General features: G+C 41.2%; 1 protein-coding gene across 1 annotated transcript; it reads left to right on the top strand.

Annotated features, from left to right (window-relative positions):
• Positions 1-780: 780 nt before the first annotated feature.
• LOC111162972 (myosin regulatory light polypeptide 9) lies at positions 781-10,870 on the top strand. Its single transcript, XM_022551317.2, has 4 exons — positions 781-912; positions 6,777-6,975; positions 7,466-7,627; positions 10,371-10,870. Exons 2-4 carry the CDS (start codon positions 6,792-6,794, stop codon positions 10,541-10,543), a joined length of 519 nt encoding a protein of 172 aa, XP_022407025.1. The 5' UTR covers positions 781-912; positions 6,777-6,791; the 3' UTR covers positions 10,544-10,870.
• The last annotated feature ends 4,656 nt before the right edge of the window (positions 10,871-15,526 follow it).

The raw sequence follows: 15,526 nt of genomic DNA, 5'->3' as shown, positions 1-15,526 counted from the left end.
TGCTGGTCACGCGTCTTCCTTTCGAGCCGGACGCAGTCAGGCTATCTTCTTCATGGGGTCTGAGGGGCTCTGGTGGGAAACAAAACCGCGAACGTTTTTGAATAGGGAGGAGGTCTTCGGCCGCCCGTGGCCTGAGGAAATCCTTCTGGGACGAATAAATAGTGGCTTCTTGTCTGAGGGCCCTCGGGACTAAACAATGTTTGCTTCTGTGGGGAGGGGCGGGACTCTTCATAAAATAACACGGTACACAGAGATCAAATCTTTTGCCCAAAGGCCTCCTCTCGGTATACGCGGGCCGCTCGGGGACCTGCAGACCGACCTCTAAACCTCCTGAGTCACCCTGAGGTGAGCCACACGCGCAGGCGCACGACTGCTCGGCGGCAGGGGCGGGGCTTTCTGAGGCGGGGCGAAGGCCAGTCACGTGGGCCGCGAAGCCCTCTCCGCGATTTCCCTACAAGGACTTGGGCTGTTGGGCCCCGCCCCTGGCCGGGCCCTGGAATGTGCGGAGGGGCAAACCCACAGGACAGAGTCAACCATTTGCCAAGAGGAAAGGGGGGAAGAAAAGCTTACATTGTAAGAAGAGGTATTAAAAAAAAGGAAAACTCAGTCATCAGACCCGGAGAACCATTACACCTTCTTCTACGTTCTAAGTTGCCCGCTTTACACGTCCTTCCCATGCACTTGGTCAAAACTGCGCCCTTTGAGCACACTGGCAACTCCCCCGCTCCGTCGCCCTTCCATTAAGCCAGGCTCACACTGTTAGCAGAGAATGGTGACTCGCTTCCTTCCGGTCCGCTAAGCGGAGGCCGGAAGTGTTGTTTGCAGCGTCTCTGGGAGTGGGAGGGAGTTTGTAGCAGCAGTCAGGGCAGCGAGGGGTTCCTTGAAGCGTTCGGGTTCTCGCGGCTGAGCAGGGTGAGTGGTGCTCGCGGTCGGGCGCGTGAGGCCCATTTCGGGGCGCATCCCCTCGGGACGGCTTGCGGGGGGGGGCAGTGGCGCTCCCCCGGCGCCGGGAGCGCACCTGGGCAGGTGTACCAGCCGGTTCCCGGGTTTCGAGCCCCAGTGCCAGCTCCAGCATTGAAGGCCGCGGCCGGAAGCGGCCCAGACGCCGACTTCGCTCCTTTGCCCAAAGTAGGAGCTCGGGAAGTGTGGCTTACTCTGCTGGCGCCGCGAGCTTGAGCGACAGCAGGCCTGCGAAACCCGAGCCCAGCGGAGCTGACTCTGGGACTAAGTTTAGTTTATAACGTAAACTTGCCCGATTCAAGAGAGTTTGCGCAAAAACTGTAGCCCAGTTCGCCCCCTCACCCCCCCCCGCGCTGCAGCTGTTGTTGCAGCTGTGTGGCTACGTTTAGTGGGAATAACCACCTCAAATTAGCAACTTCCTCAGCTCGGTGTCCACTTTTGTAATTAGAGTTTTATTTTTAAGTGATATTTGGACAAAGAGGAGTTCGGGGTTTAGTTTGCGGCTCCAGAAAAACTCCAAAATACAATACCTTCTTACTCTTGGGTGGAAACTCGGGGTTAAGTCAATTTCCCAAAGTGTTTTCCTTTTAAAGTAGTTGAATAGGTTTATCAAAGAGTGTATCACTTCTTTACAGAACTTTGGAACAGAAATAAGCGTTAGGTTGAGATTTTAACTTAAGTGCAAAAAGTTTTATATCTAAAGGTGAAGAAAGTGAATATTTCCTAAGATTACTACTATTTGTTTCATGTTCTGGAAGCCTTTTGATAAAACTTAACCAGAAAAAGCTTTTTATTTAAAAAAGTGACGCTTTACTGGCAAGTGAACCACGACAAAGAATTGCCTTTGTCAAGTGCCGAGAACTTTTTGGGTGTGGCAGTCTAAGGGAACTGATCCTACCTTCTACCGGAAGTTTGCGTAGGAATTGAAAACTTGTTTTAGTTGGAACGGAAGCACCAGCCTGAAAATGTACTTTTAAAAAGCCGTGGTTAGCCCCCCAAAATTACATATACTTAGCTTTGAAAAAAGAAGTGCATTGATTAAATGAGACGGTAGATTTGGTAAGCAGATACTACGTGCTCTCACATTAAGAAGTGTTTTCTAAAATGGGAATTTTTCCTTAAAGAATATAATCATATTTCCAGAATACTATCAATTTGAGTGTTAGTTCTGTAGAAGAAGTCTTAGGATTAGTTTCCATTTATTACCACTACAAACGCTGTACTCTAGGATTCTAACTAGAGTAATCTAATGTAATATTGGTATGGATTAATCCCATTTTATAAATGAAACCAAAGTATCTAGAAATTCTGAAAAATCTTCTGGTTGCCCTTGATGTGTGGGGAAAGCCTCTTTGAGGATCTTTATTTTCCATTTCCCCCATCACTTAATCTAGTCTAACATCTTCCTTACATAGTTTGTATCCCTCCTTTTGTCATAACCCTGAATGATTCTCTGCCTATTTGATCAAGCTAAAAGGATAAATCTAGAAATTCATTACCACCAACACTCCCTTTCCCTGATTAAGACAAGATTATACTCCTTCAGGTCTGTAAACTGAATCTCCTTGACTGAATCTCTTCTATATATTTAATAGAAGTTGGCTCTGCGAGTCTGTGGGTTTTCAAGTTCCATACAACATATAGCCCTTCACACCAAAGATCTTAAATTAAATGCTTCAAAAATAGACTCTAGGGGCTTCCCTGGTGGCGCAGTGGTTGAGAGTCTGCCTGCCAATGCAGGGGACGCAGGTTCGTGCCCCGGTCCGGGAAGATCCCACATGCCGCGGAGCGGCTGGGCCCGTGAGCCATGGCCGCTGAGCCTGCGTGTCCGGAGCCTGTGCTCTGCAACGGGAGAGGCCACAACAGTGAGAGTCCCGCGTACCGCGCAAAAAAAAAATAGACTCTAGACTATAACTTAGGATGAGTGAGGACATAACTCGGAAATCTCAGGTGCCTTCATGGCAATCTTCCCACCCTAAATAAAGAATAGTTACATTGATGAATAAGATATTTTCAATTTTATTTTGCCCTAGTTTATGAGAGTTGTGTTTTTGCTGAAGGCTTGTTACATGCAGAGGGTTACAGGTTGACTCGTTTGGGGAGGGTAAAAGTGGACAGCATACTAGAATCATAGCAAGGAGGACAATGACAGTATCTGTCATCAATGATCTTCTCCTTCAGATCATAGCACTGTTCCTCATTTGGCTCCCTCTCTGCCAGTGTTTATTCCACCCATACTTTCAGTTTGGTAGGGGAAAATAAAAAACACCCTTTCCTTATTTTGAAATAACTGACTGCAAAGCTGAACTCCCTGTCACTATAAGGATCTGGGTTTCTGGTGGGAGATAAACTCACAGATCAGAATCCAACCTCCTTGGAAAAGTAAAGGCCCATGTAGTAACTTGCCCAACGGTATACTACCAGTTTTTGGTAGAATTAACTACCCTAATTTGTTAGAACTAAGACTAACATTTAAGTCTCTTAATTCTAAGGATGTCTTGTAGCTTTTAGGATTTTTCAGTCTTCTCCCCCCGCCCAAATCTTTTAGAAACAAAGATCTTTTCTGAACTCACAATATTTGATAATCATGTACCACCTTTGAGTTATTTTTCATTTTTGTTACGCATTGTTTTAACTTGAGAGCCATACTCCTGGAATGAAAACTATGTGACTCATTTCATAAGTTGAACCAATCATCTCATTTCTTTAAAGTTGCCTCTCCAACTATATTTTAAGCTCCTTGAGGATAGCACACCTACCTTACATTTCTTAATTCTTAAATAATAATCAGCACTCATGACATTTAATGCACATGAATGTAATTCTGCTGATCATATTAAAGGTTGATGGTTAAGTATCGAATGAGATAAAGAAAAATTCTGTGAGACCACTGTCAGTTCTGACCCCCAAAAAACCTTTATAATGTTTAAAAACTATGTTAGAATGCATTTACAAATTGAAAGAATGCATGATTTTAAAAAGGCTAAATAGGGGACTTCCCTGGTGGCACAGTGGTTAAGAATCCACCTGCCAGTGCAGGAGACACGGGTTCGAGCCCTGATCCGGGAAGATCTCACATGGCCGTGGAGCAGCTAAGCCCGAGCACCAGAACTACTGAGCCTGCACACTAGAGCCCACGGGCCACAACTACTGAGCCCTCATGCCACAACTACTGAAGCCCACGCACCTAGAGCCTGTGCTTCGCAACAAAGAGAAGCCACCGCGATGAGAAGCCACTTAACCCAATGAAGAGTAGCCCCCACTCACCGCAACTAGAGAAAGCCCGTGCGCAGCAATGAAGACCCAACACTGGCAAAAATAATAAATGTATTTATTTTTTAAAAAAAGCAACTGTAAAAAGGCTAAATAGGAAATACATCAAAATTCAAGAAGTGGGTGTGTGTTACTTTATAATCCAAACTAAGTTTTAAAAAGGTGTATAGAGGACCCGCACCAAATTGAGTATTATGAGTTTTTTTGTTTTGTATTTTATAATTTTATTTATTTATTTTTGGCTGTGTTAGGTCTTCGTTGCTGTGCGCGGGCTTTCTCTAGTTGTGGCCAGCGGGGGCTACTCTTCGTCATGGTGCGCGGGCTTCTCATTGCGGTGGCTTCTCGTTGCAGAGCACAGGCTCTAGGTGAACAGGCTTCAGTAGTTGTGGCTCGTGGGCTCTAGAGTGCAGGATCAGTAGTTGTGGCGCACGGGCTTAGTTGCTCCATGGCATGTGGGATCTTCTCAGACCAGGGCTCAAACCCATGTCCCCTGCATTGGCAGGCGGATTCTTAACTGCTGCGCCACCAGGGAAGCCCTATGAGGTTTTGTAGATTAAAAAAATCATTTGTATCAACCATTTGACCTATAATTTTCATCAGTTTCTTTGTTTTTAAAATAACTGACATTTGTGCGTCATTAGGGGAATATAATGTAGTCAAACAAAACAGACTGTTTTTAAAGATGTGCTTTGTTTTGCAAAGACATGGCATACCTAAAATATTAAAGAGACGTGGACTGGTAAATATATGCCACTCATTGGGTCTCAACCGCTAACCCAAGTCCTGGAGTCCATTTAAGAGATGGAAGAATAATACATATATGTTATAACTCCTTGTAGTTTTTAAAACTGCATTTAGAATAGAGGGGGACATTACAGTTCCATATAGTTTAGATAATAGTGGGATTTACTGCGTCCAGAGGTGTTACAGAGTGAAAATATGCATTCATAAGAGGGTGATTAAAGGAAACTTGGAAACTAGGGAAGAGTATATATCATAACTGCTATGTCACGTAGAGTATATCTTACCAGCAACACATTCCAGTGTATCCTAGGAGTGCTATATTTAATGGACTGGAATTTGTGACTCTCCTTTGTGGAATTTCCTTCTAAAATCTGAGAACAGATTTAGCTTAAAAAAAAGAAAATCTGAGGCAGAGTCAGAGCTTTTCTAATTATTTCCATAATTGAATTTAGCCTGGCTGATGTGGTGTAATCAAGGAAAGAATGTAAGTAATAAGTTTTTAAACTCATGTGGAGCGTTGTGTTCTAAAGTCACTTTGCAGTACTGACATCTAGGTAGTACTTCATTCTTTGCAATCCACAGACTTATTTTTAGAGTAAGGGCATAGTGTTTTGCTACATCATAGTTAAATGTTGTTTTCAGAACGTAAGCTTTAAAATTGTTGTCCTGGTCAGAGAGTGAAATCAGTAGTGCCTATTTTAGACCTGCTTCAAAGAATATAACTGAATACAGTGTCTTAGTCTTGTGTGTTAGAGGTTTTGCAGACTGCCATTGCCACCTCAACTCTGAAAGATGGTATGGTAAAATTTTATTATCTGATGACTGTGGGATTTTTAACTTCAAACTTTTATAGTATTAAAGATTGTGTTGAAAGGAAAATTACCTCTTCATCTTAGGTATTATTAAACATTATTTTTAACTTAAATTTTACAGGAATAAATTTAGATTAGAGAGCAAAGGTAGTTTCTGTAACCTCTTAAAATGCTTTCTAAAACTTTTTAAAAACTAAAGTGCTTTAAAAATTTTTATTGTGCTCTGGTTTTTGTTTCGAGGACTTAGTCACTTCAAGTGATTTAGCTTAGCTCTGTGCAACAAATTGGTTAGGATAGAGTGGAAATATTTACAAAACTTAATTATTGATGAATTACCTTTGGAGTTTTCTATACTTTTTCAGTTAGCCTTTTAACAGATATCTTTCCTGAAGTACTTTGATTCCAGGAGTGAGGGTGCGATAAGAAATGTTAGTTGCGAGTGGAAGAATGGTATTTGGCAGTAAGATTAGGAGATGAAGACCTGTCCCATCAGTTAATCCTCCTTCCTTCTTTCTGTCCACCTTAGAATGGGAGGCTCGTTTCAGCTAGGGCTGCAGAAGGACAGACCTGTTGAAGATGAGTTAGTGTCCCTCAGTACTCCATAGCACTGATGTACAGAACCCAACATTTTTTGTTTCTTGTTTTCTGTATTGTTATTAAGCTAGTAGATGGGTTATTGGTCCTTAATCAGCTGTCCAGTAGTACTGGGGACAGGAAATCTTGTTGATAATGCTGTGAGCTTTGAATTAATGTTGGTCGTAGTTTCGTCACAACTACTAAGGATGAGTGAACTCAAAGCATGAGTCTGGTTTTTCTCTTTGTAGATTGATTCTCTGCATAATGGTATCGATTAGTTGAGAGAGATTTTTGCCAAGTGATACTATCCTGTGGAATAGTCTTTAGACACATCTCTAAGTGGCTCAAACGTATCAGGAAGGTTGGTTCAGTTTACTTTTTGTTATTTCTTGTATTTCCCTTATTTGTTAGGATTTAACCGCCACCATGTCGAGCAAAAGAGCAAAGACCAAGACCACCAAGAAGCGCCCCCAGCGCGCAACCTCCAATGTGTTTGCCATGTTTGACCAGTCACAGATTCAGGAGTTCAAGGAGGCCTTCAACATGATCGATCAGAACAGAGATGGTTTCATCGACAAGGAAGACTTGCATGATATGCTTGCCTCCCTGGGTAATGATCAGTTTTAACATTAATAAATCAAATAGAATTTCTATAACACCTTTTATATTTATTTCTTAAGCCAATCTAATGATGCTTTGTGAAGCCAACCTAATGATGTTACAGTTCACTAAGATTCGAAGTCTGGAGCATTGTTTCCCAAAGCATGGTCCCCGGAACACCTGCAGATTTCTGGCCGAGTTTCAGGGTTAGGCTGGGGGCCAGCCGTGTACGTGCACGCACTGCAAACACTGATCTTGATTGCGAGAGCAGTGTTATTCCTCCTGACATCCAGTGGAACAGCACACAGTCTCCAGACTCTTAATACGGATCCTATTCATTGAGAAGACTTTTTTCCGAATAGTTTTGCTATCTTGAATGCAAACAGCAAACTGTTTAAATGACCGTCTTTCTTGTCAAAATGTTTACCATGATGAATTGTTGATGCGTTTTGTGGTGTAATTATCACCCTCTTAAAATTATGACCCTCTTTTTTGTTTAGGGAAAAATCCAACTGATGAGTATCTGGACGCCATGATGAATGAGGCTCCAGGTCCCATAAATTTTACCATGTTTCTCACGATGTTTGGTGAAAAGTTAAATGGCACCGATCCAGAAGATGTCATCAGAAACGCTTTTGCTTGCTTTGATGAAGAAGCAACTGGTAAGTCTGAGGTAACCTTTAATTACCAAGTGATTTAATTTTTGGTTATGGCAACTAAAATATATAATAACTTGAAATATGATGACATATAATACCCTCAGGTTTATACCATACCTGAGGTTTGGGGGGACAGGTTTTGCCTATGGCTTGTTAGTCACTCACTTCACTGCCTCTGCCCTTAAATATTTAATTTACAATTTCATAGGTATATTTGAAACTTCTTTAGGAAACTTATGTTCCTCCTTTACTAGAATAATTCCACAAGGGTCAGACACTCAATAAATGTGTGTCAAACCAATATCTTTTACTGGAGCAATCTTGGAAAAAGTTTAAATTGCTGTAGGCGGTGATACCAGTACAATCCTATGTTTGTTTATCAGGTACCTCTCAGCTCTGAGAGTGTTTAGATCTGGTATCTAACCTCTCCCTCTGGAATCAGGTGCCCCGGTTTCATAATCCTATTCTGCATAATAGCTGTGTGATTTCAGGCGAGTTACTGAACTTCTCTAAGCGTCTGTTTTCTTATTTGTAAGATGGACAGTAATATTACCTACCTCAGGGTTGTTGTGAGGATTAAATGAGGAAATGAGATAGTAGCTTACTGCCTGCATAGAGTGAACTCTCAAAGACACCCAAAAGATTAACTAAATACATGCCCGATAAGGGGGTAACTCACATAGCAAGTTTTTGAGAAGGAAGGCACACCCTCTGGTTACACAGTCCAAGCATAGTTTGGGCATGGAAGCATAGTCTCCCCACTCTGGCTTTCAAGACTCTGCACGATAGGGCCTCATTTGGCCTGTTCAAGTAGACCACCCTCAACTCTTCCTAACCTCCTTCCAGACTCCTCCATGCGTTGTTGCCCTGACTTACCTCCACCATTTCTGCCTCTGCCTTTCCTCCTTATACCACCTCCTTCCTCCTTCCCCTTGAAATCAAGACTCTGAACAGTTATTTCTGGAAGGGGTAGGGAAGGGGCAGGCATAAGAGACCTTTTTCCTGCTAAAAACATTTGTGTATTGATTGAATTTTTTACAGTCAATGGGTATTACTTTTTTAGTGGAAGGGAATAAAACCATAAAAGAGTAAAGTGTCTTATTTATTCTTCAAAGTCATCTCAATGGTCACATTCTTTATAGAGCCTTACCTGTGTTTTCATACTATTTTCTCCTGACCTCTGGGAAAACTTAAAAGTTCTCCCTTTCCCCCCTCCAAAGTATTTTATGTATGTCTCTACTGGCACATACTCCACCTGAGCTTCTACTTTAGTTGTGTGCTTATTTCTTTTTTTTTGCTATACGTGGGCCTCTCACTGTTGTGGCCTCTCCCATTGCAGAGCACAGGCTCTGGACGCTCAGGCTCAGCGGCCATGGCTCACGGGCCCAGCCGCTCCACGGCATGTGGGATCTTCCTGGACCGGGGCACGAACCCGTGTCCCCTGCATCGGCAGGCGGACTCAACCACTGCGCCACCAGGGAAGCCCGTGTGCTTATTTCTAATCATCACAGTCTCTCCCTGCTCCCAGGATAATAGCTGTGTCTTCACCAGCATTCCATTCCCATCTTTGTAACCCCTCCCAGCTCCTACCACAGTCCCTTGCACATAGTCAATGATGATTTTACATGATAGTTGAATGACTTGGCTGGAGATGAGGATTTATTTCTACAAGCTAAAAGTCTAAGATTTGGAGAACTTTTTTTTTTTAATCTAGGACTGAATTAGCAAAAACAATCCATAAATCTAGAGTTTCTTTTGTGAACTGACCTTACACTTTAAACTCATAGGAAGTATATTATCAATGTTTTAGCTTCATTTCACGTACAAGGAAGTTGTCAGATTTTTCTTTTTTTACTTTATGAATTTCAAAATTTCTGTGCTTGAATGGTCATTTATTACCTTTGGATCACTGCATTAGTGGGTCTCAATCATGATAGCTCATGGGATTTACTTGGGGAGCCTTTTTAAAATATCAGTAACAGATAATAAATCAAGGGTGGCCTCTGGGGTTGTTTTGTTTTGAGCTCCCTGGATGATTCTTATGTGCAGTCAGGCTTTATGAGAACCCTGCTTTCACAAGTCCAGAGTAGAAAGCCTTCCTCTCAGCTCACCACTATAGCCCCAATGCCTATCCCAGTGTCTGCAACATAGTTAATGCTCAAATATCTACTCAGTGTTTTTGCACATCCTGGGCCTGAACATATTTGTTACTGAATCTAAAATTAGATTTGTTTAAAAAATTTTTTTTAATCTCATTTTACATATAAAGAAAAGGAGGTAAAGTGAAATGCCTGAAGTAACATAGCTTGTTAAAACTGGACCTCAAGACTTCAGTATTCTTTCCACTGAAGCACTTTATTGATGTTTATGATGATTTTAGTATATTTACTCGTAGAATAAGTGTGACCATGCTACTTTAAGGAACCATGAGGCTTAGATTCCTTAATCATACTTTATGGCTTGTGGTTAGGCATAGGCTTAGCCACTGTTATTGAGATCAGGAGATGGATGTCGGGTGAGATCAGTAGAGCAGAGCAGGTTAATGTCACTAAGCAACAGGGCATTTTCTAGGCAGCTGTCTGCTGACTTCAGCATGTCAGGACCTCATATTTCATACATTTGCATGCTTCTAGTTCTTAACATATAGCCCATGCTTTTGCTTGCAATTACTTGCAAGCCCAAGCCCATGCTTGCAATTATTCCTCAGAGTAGTGTGTCTTCTGATCCCTGGTTCTTTTCTCTTTAGGCACCATTCAGGAGGATTACCTGCGAGAGCTGCTGACCACAATGGGAGATCGGTTTACAGATGAGGAAGTGGACGAGCTGTACAGAGAAGCACCTATCGACAAAAAGGGGAATTTCAATTACATTGAGTTCACGCGCATCCTTAAACATGGAGCAAAAGACAAAGATGACTGAAAAGAACTTCAAATTCCAGCCAAACTTTCCTTGTTGCTACTTTGGGTATTTCTGAGACTTTCTCTTAGAGCCTATTGCATGCCCTTAGCTTTACAGCTTTTGCCTTTCTTGTTGTATTTATTCTCAACCATTTGGGGCACGTGCATCTCTATAATCAGACTGGAAATGGGACTTTTTGTCATTTTCAGAATAGAAAATAGGGTAGTTTAACTTACCCCTACCTTCCCCTCCCCCAATAACTGCAGTCTACAAAGAGTCGATATATTTTTTCAGAGAAAGTTATTCACTCAATTTTTTCTGAACCGTAATTAAACTTTATAATAGAAACTTACTTGTTTAAAATTTCTTTATTTACCCAAATTGGCTTTGTTGGTCTTGGTTGTAATTATTTATTTATTTATTTATTTATTTATTTTTGGCTGCGTTGGGTCTTCGTTGCTGTGCGTGGGCTTCTCATTGCAGTGGCTTCTCTTGTTGCAGAGCATGGGCTCTAGGCACGCGGGCTTCAGTAGCTATGGCTCGAAGGCTCTAGAGCACAGGCTCAGTGGTTGTGGCGCACAGGCTTAGTTGCCCCGCAGCATGTGGGATCTTCCCCGACCAGGGCTTGAACCCGTATCTCCTGCATTGGCAGGTGGATTCTTAACCACTACGCCACTAGGGAAGCCCTTGGTTGCAACTTCTAAAGAAAGGTAGTGGGAAATCCCTGGCGGTCCAGTAGTTAGGACTCCGCCTGCACTTTCATTGCCAAGGGCCTGGGTTCAATCCCTGGTCAGGGAACTAAGATCCCACAAGACGCGCGTGCGGCGCAGCCAAAAATAAAGAAAGAATGGTAGTGAGGCAAATCCTAGAAAATAATATGGTTGTTAGACCTCCCCCTTACTCCTGCCAGTTTTCCTAACAATCCTACTCCTCTACTATTCATTCTTCCCCCTTTTTAAAGAAATCCAATTTTAACTGCCTTTATTGAGTCTCCTGCACTTTGCCTTCCAATTTTAAAAATAATTTCCTGTAAAATTTACATGTATATGATAGCTTTGGTAGCTTTAAATCCTAAAGTTTAACATACCTGCCAACATCACCCCATATCTGTTCTAATCTTTTGTACATAACTTCTTGTCATTTAAAGTTAGACCAGCCCACTGAGTGTAATTTTAATTTGTCCTAATTTTTAAAACAATTTTAGCCCCAAAGTTTCTATGGAATGCTTCTACCAAAAAGGCGGATTTTTTTGTATTGTATTTCAAAGTGTTGGAAACACAATATGGTTTTTGTTGGTTTGTTTTGGGTTTTTTTGTATATAGTTTCTTTTTATCACACAGTCCTCATTGAAGTACAGATTCACATGAGTTCATTTGTGAATGTTTGACATTCCTGACCTGCCCGCCGGTCAGAACAGCTGAAGCTACATGCCTGGGAAAGTGAGGTCATTATTTCAATCCTAAAAATAACTTCTGCTATTTGCAGGAATGCAGGACTGTTTTAAGAGTTAATCAGGAAATGGTAGACAGTTTCATTCACTTTGGGCTTCAAAAATCTGACTCTCAAGGATTCATAAGTTTAAGAAAGATCTTGAAACAGTGGGGGGGAAAGTTGGGTGAAGAGGGTTGACAATTAACCTGTGAAGATGAATAATTGATAATTACTATGTTTTATACTACTATTAACAAGACTGTCCTTGGACAAAACTATTACCTCGTTGAATATGCAATTACTGAATGCCTTCAGGGCAGCAGACCTTTACACTCAACAGGATAGGTGAGCTAGATTCTTTAACCTCAGGAGACCAGCTTAAAATAGGAGCAGGACTAGTAACAAGGCTGCTCTTGGCCCTTTCAAGATTAGAATCTTAGCACCTGCCTTAACTCTGCCTTTAATGTGTTCCTGAATTTTGTTCAGTCGTTTAAGCAAAGTACTTTTTCCAGGGTATAGCCATGATGCTGAAATTGTTGAACTAAATTTACATTTCAACTAAAAAAAGAAATAACTTCTGCTTTGTTAACAAATTTCCAGTCAAGAACAAATAACATTGTTTCCGTACTGAAAAAAAGGTAGCCTCATCTACTAAAATTATCTCTTGCAGTATCTCCACTTCCATTTCAGATAACTGCTCAAAGAACCAGCCACCATTAGAAACAGTGGATAGTCTCTTCTGAATGAAATGTCTCCTCATTTAGTGATAGCATTCTCTATGTAGTAAGTAGGCTTTGCTTAAGTAAAGCTGATTGACAGTAAAAAGCTAAAGCATCTACTCCAACAGTGCATTTGATAGAAAAACTGGTCTCCACAATGAAAGCCAGACTTGAAACAAACCATTTCAAAACCAGCCTAATGGGGGCAGCCTCCTTACCCACCTGCTTATGATACATTATCATTTGGACTCCAGGGCCCAAATTTTATTTGATCAAGGAGCCTCTATGACTGCACGAGAGTGGGAATTTATGAGTGCTACTGGGAAAAAAGGGAGCAGGCCAGACTATATGAGACAAGTAAAAGCAAATTCTGGAAAGGAAAGGCAACTATTTTTTTTTTACGAAGTATGAGGGGGGAAAGGACAGCAAGAGATGTACTAGACTTTGAGAAGTGCAGGCAAGTTGTAAGAAGGATCAGATAGAAGATGGTAAAAGAGCTTAGTAGATAGAGCCACAACAGTGTTATGGAAACCAAGTGAATAATTTCAAGAGTGAGGAAGTTAGTAGTGTTAAACCACAGAAAAATCGAACACAGGAAAACTTAAATGAGGCCACTGGATTTGGCAAGTCGGTCACTTCTGCCAGAGCTGTTAAGGTAGTTTTGAGTGCAGAATCCATAGTGTAGCAGGAGACACGGACAATGCCTGGGTTTGGGGGTCAGGCCAGCTACATTTTAATCTCATTCATGCTACATCATGGCTTTATAACCTTAAGAAAGTTATTTAACCTCGCTCAACCTCTATTCATTTGTAAAATTGAAGTAATGCTCTGGCTCATAATAGGAACATAATCTATTAATATATAAAGCAGCATTTTTGTGATTAGGAGCAGTATGGGTTTTAGAGCCAGACGTGGTTGAGTGAATAATGCCTGTTATTTGATGAGCTTTGTGTCCTTGGGCAGGTGGCCCAGCCCTAAGTGTCAGTTTCCTCACCTGTTTAACAGGGACAATACCCTCCACATTTGTTGTGAAAATAGAAACACTAAAGCTAAATGGGTCTGGCACACAGTAGGTATTCAAATAGTGGTTATTCTGTTTACCAGCAGGGGCTGTTGGGCAGTGAGGAGAGGCTTGAAGGGAAGGCAGGACCAAAGAGCATTTCTTTAGAGATTCAAGCCTGTCTGTAGACAGAGGAAGAAGGCAAACGAGTGTAAGCAAATGAGTGAAACCAAAGGAATGATGTGCAGGAGCTAGGAAGAGATAGAACCTAGATCACATGTTGTAAGATTATTCTTAGAAAAGCAAAAATGGATACTGCTCCCTCTGAAAACAGGAAAGGGTAGGTGATAGGAGTTTAATCATAGTTGGAGATTAAAAGCCGAGGTTAGGAGAAAGGTCCATAGTGGTTTGATAGTAAATTGTCTCAAACTAGAATTTAATTAAAGGGTTGTTATGAGCATTTAATGAGAATACACATAAAAATGTGTGGTACCAAGTAGATCCTCAAATAGTTTATTTTAGATTTCCTGAGTAGGTCCAATATGCCAGAATATTTTGTGTCTTTCTAGATCCTCCTTAAGTGTACAATTTCTTGATTGCCCTGCAACCCTGGTTTTTATCTTTACTGTCCTGAAAGGCATTGCTGAAGCTAATCCCATATTGAAGAAACAGCCAGTTTTCCCAAGTCCCTGTATCTTTTTATCCTAGGTTTATATGTGCCTGCTCAAATAATAGGCATCATAACTTCTCTTTCACATTTATCTACATACATCTTGTAGTCGTAGTGAATATACACCTTGTTTTTTAGTTTAATATATCTTAAATTGTCATGTTTTGGCATACCCACCATTTTTGTTTCAAGTTTTAAGTATATTACCTTTTTTTAAACCATTCTTTTTAATGACCACAATAAACAATTATCTGGTATTTAGATATTCAGCTTTTCATTAATATTTTTTCTTTTGAATCTAGAGAGAACACTATACCCTAGGATTATTTTTCTATAACAGTGCTATCCAGTAGAATTTTCTGTGATGATGGAAATGCACTCTCTGTGCTGTCCAATAAGGACACTAGGTCACATGTGACTATTGAGCACTTAAAATGTGTCTAATATAACTGAGTTTTTAATTTACATTTAAATAGTCACATGTGGTTAGTGACCACTGTGTTGGAAAGCAGTTCTAGAAACAAATATGGAGATCAAAGTCAAAGTACAGAGTGTCTCAGCTATGATCTTAATTAAGGTGGCCAGGGTGAGGGCTTATGGTACAGTAATAGACCATACTTGGAAGAGCTCTCTGACAAAGACCTCAGAAGACAAAATGTTCTCAGGAGTGGAAAAATATTTAAATTATTGGACCAAAGGGCAGACTACAGCTAAGGAAAAGAGTAAATATTTTAGAACCAGATATGATTTCTCAACAATTGGTTTCAAACTCCATTGAGAAAATGCATTCAGTTAAGGACCTTGGGGCAGTGCTAACTCCGAGGACCACGGTATAAGCATCATCTGGGGCTTATTAGGAATGCAGATTCTTGCCCCACCCTCGACCTACTGAATCTGAATACCTGGGGCTGGGCTCCAGAATCTTTTACGTAGCCCCTAGGTTTTTCTTATTGGTGCTACTGTTTAAGAACTACTGCTATAGTGTTGAACACATGGTTCCTACCATATAGGAATTCCTGATCAAAGATATCTAATTTCTCATCAAACTTTTCTAGAATATAAGACTGGATTATTCGTTCATCTCCCTGCATCCCACACACGTTCAGGCAATCACAAGTGCTCAACGAAGGTTTGCTATTAAGTTGACTACCTTCCATTATCCGGAAATAGTAGTATCTATCTGT

Source organism: Delphinapterus leucas, chromosome 14 (genome assembly GCF_059928025.1).
Source record: "Delphinapterus leucas isolate spDelLeu-1000000601 "Yukka" chromosome 14, BTC_Dleu_Yukka2, whole genome shotgun sequence".
Taxonomy (NCBI): Eukaryota; Metazoa; Chordata; class Mammalia; order Artiodactyla; family Monodontidae; genus Delphinapterus; species Delphinapterus leucas.
Note: the sequence above shows the minus strand (reverse complement) of the source record. Positions and strands in the feature narration are given on the sequence as shown.

Excerpts from the sequence above, each read along its gene's own strand:
- LOC111162972 (XM_022551317.2), top strand. The coding sequence starts at position 6,792 with ATGTCGAGCAAAAGAGCAAAGACCAAGACCACCAAGAAGCGCCCCCAG. Across the intron at positions 6,976-7,465 it reads TGATATGCTTGCCTCCCTGG|GGAAAAATCCAACTGATGAG; the intron begins GTAATGATCAGT and ends TTTTTTGTTTAG. Across the intron at positions 7,628-10,370 it reads CTTTGATGAAGAAGCAACTG|GCACCATTCAGGAGGATTAC; the intron begins GTAAGTCTGAGG and ends TTTTCTCTTTAG.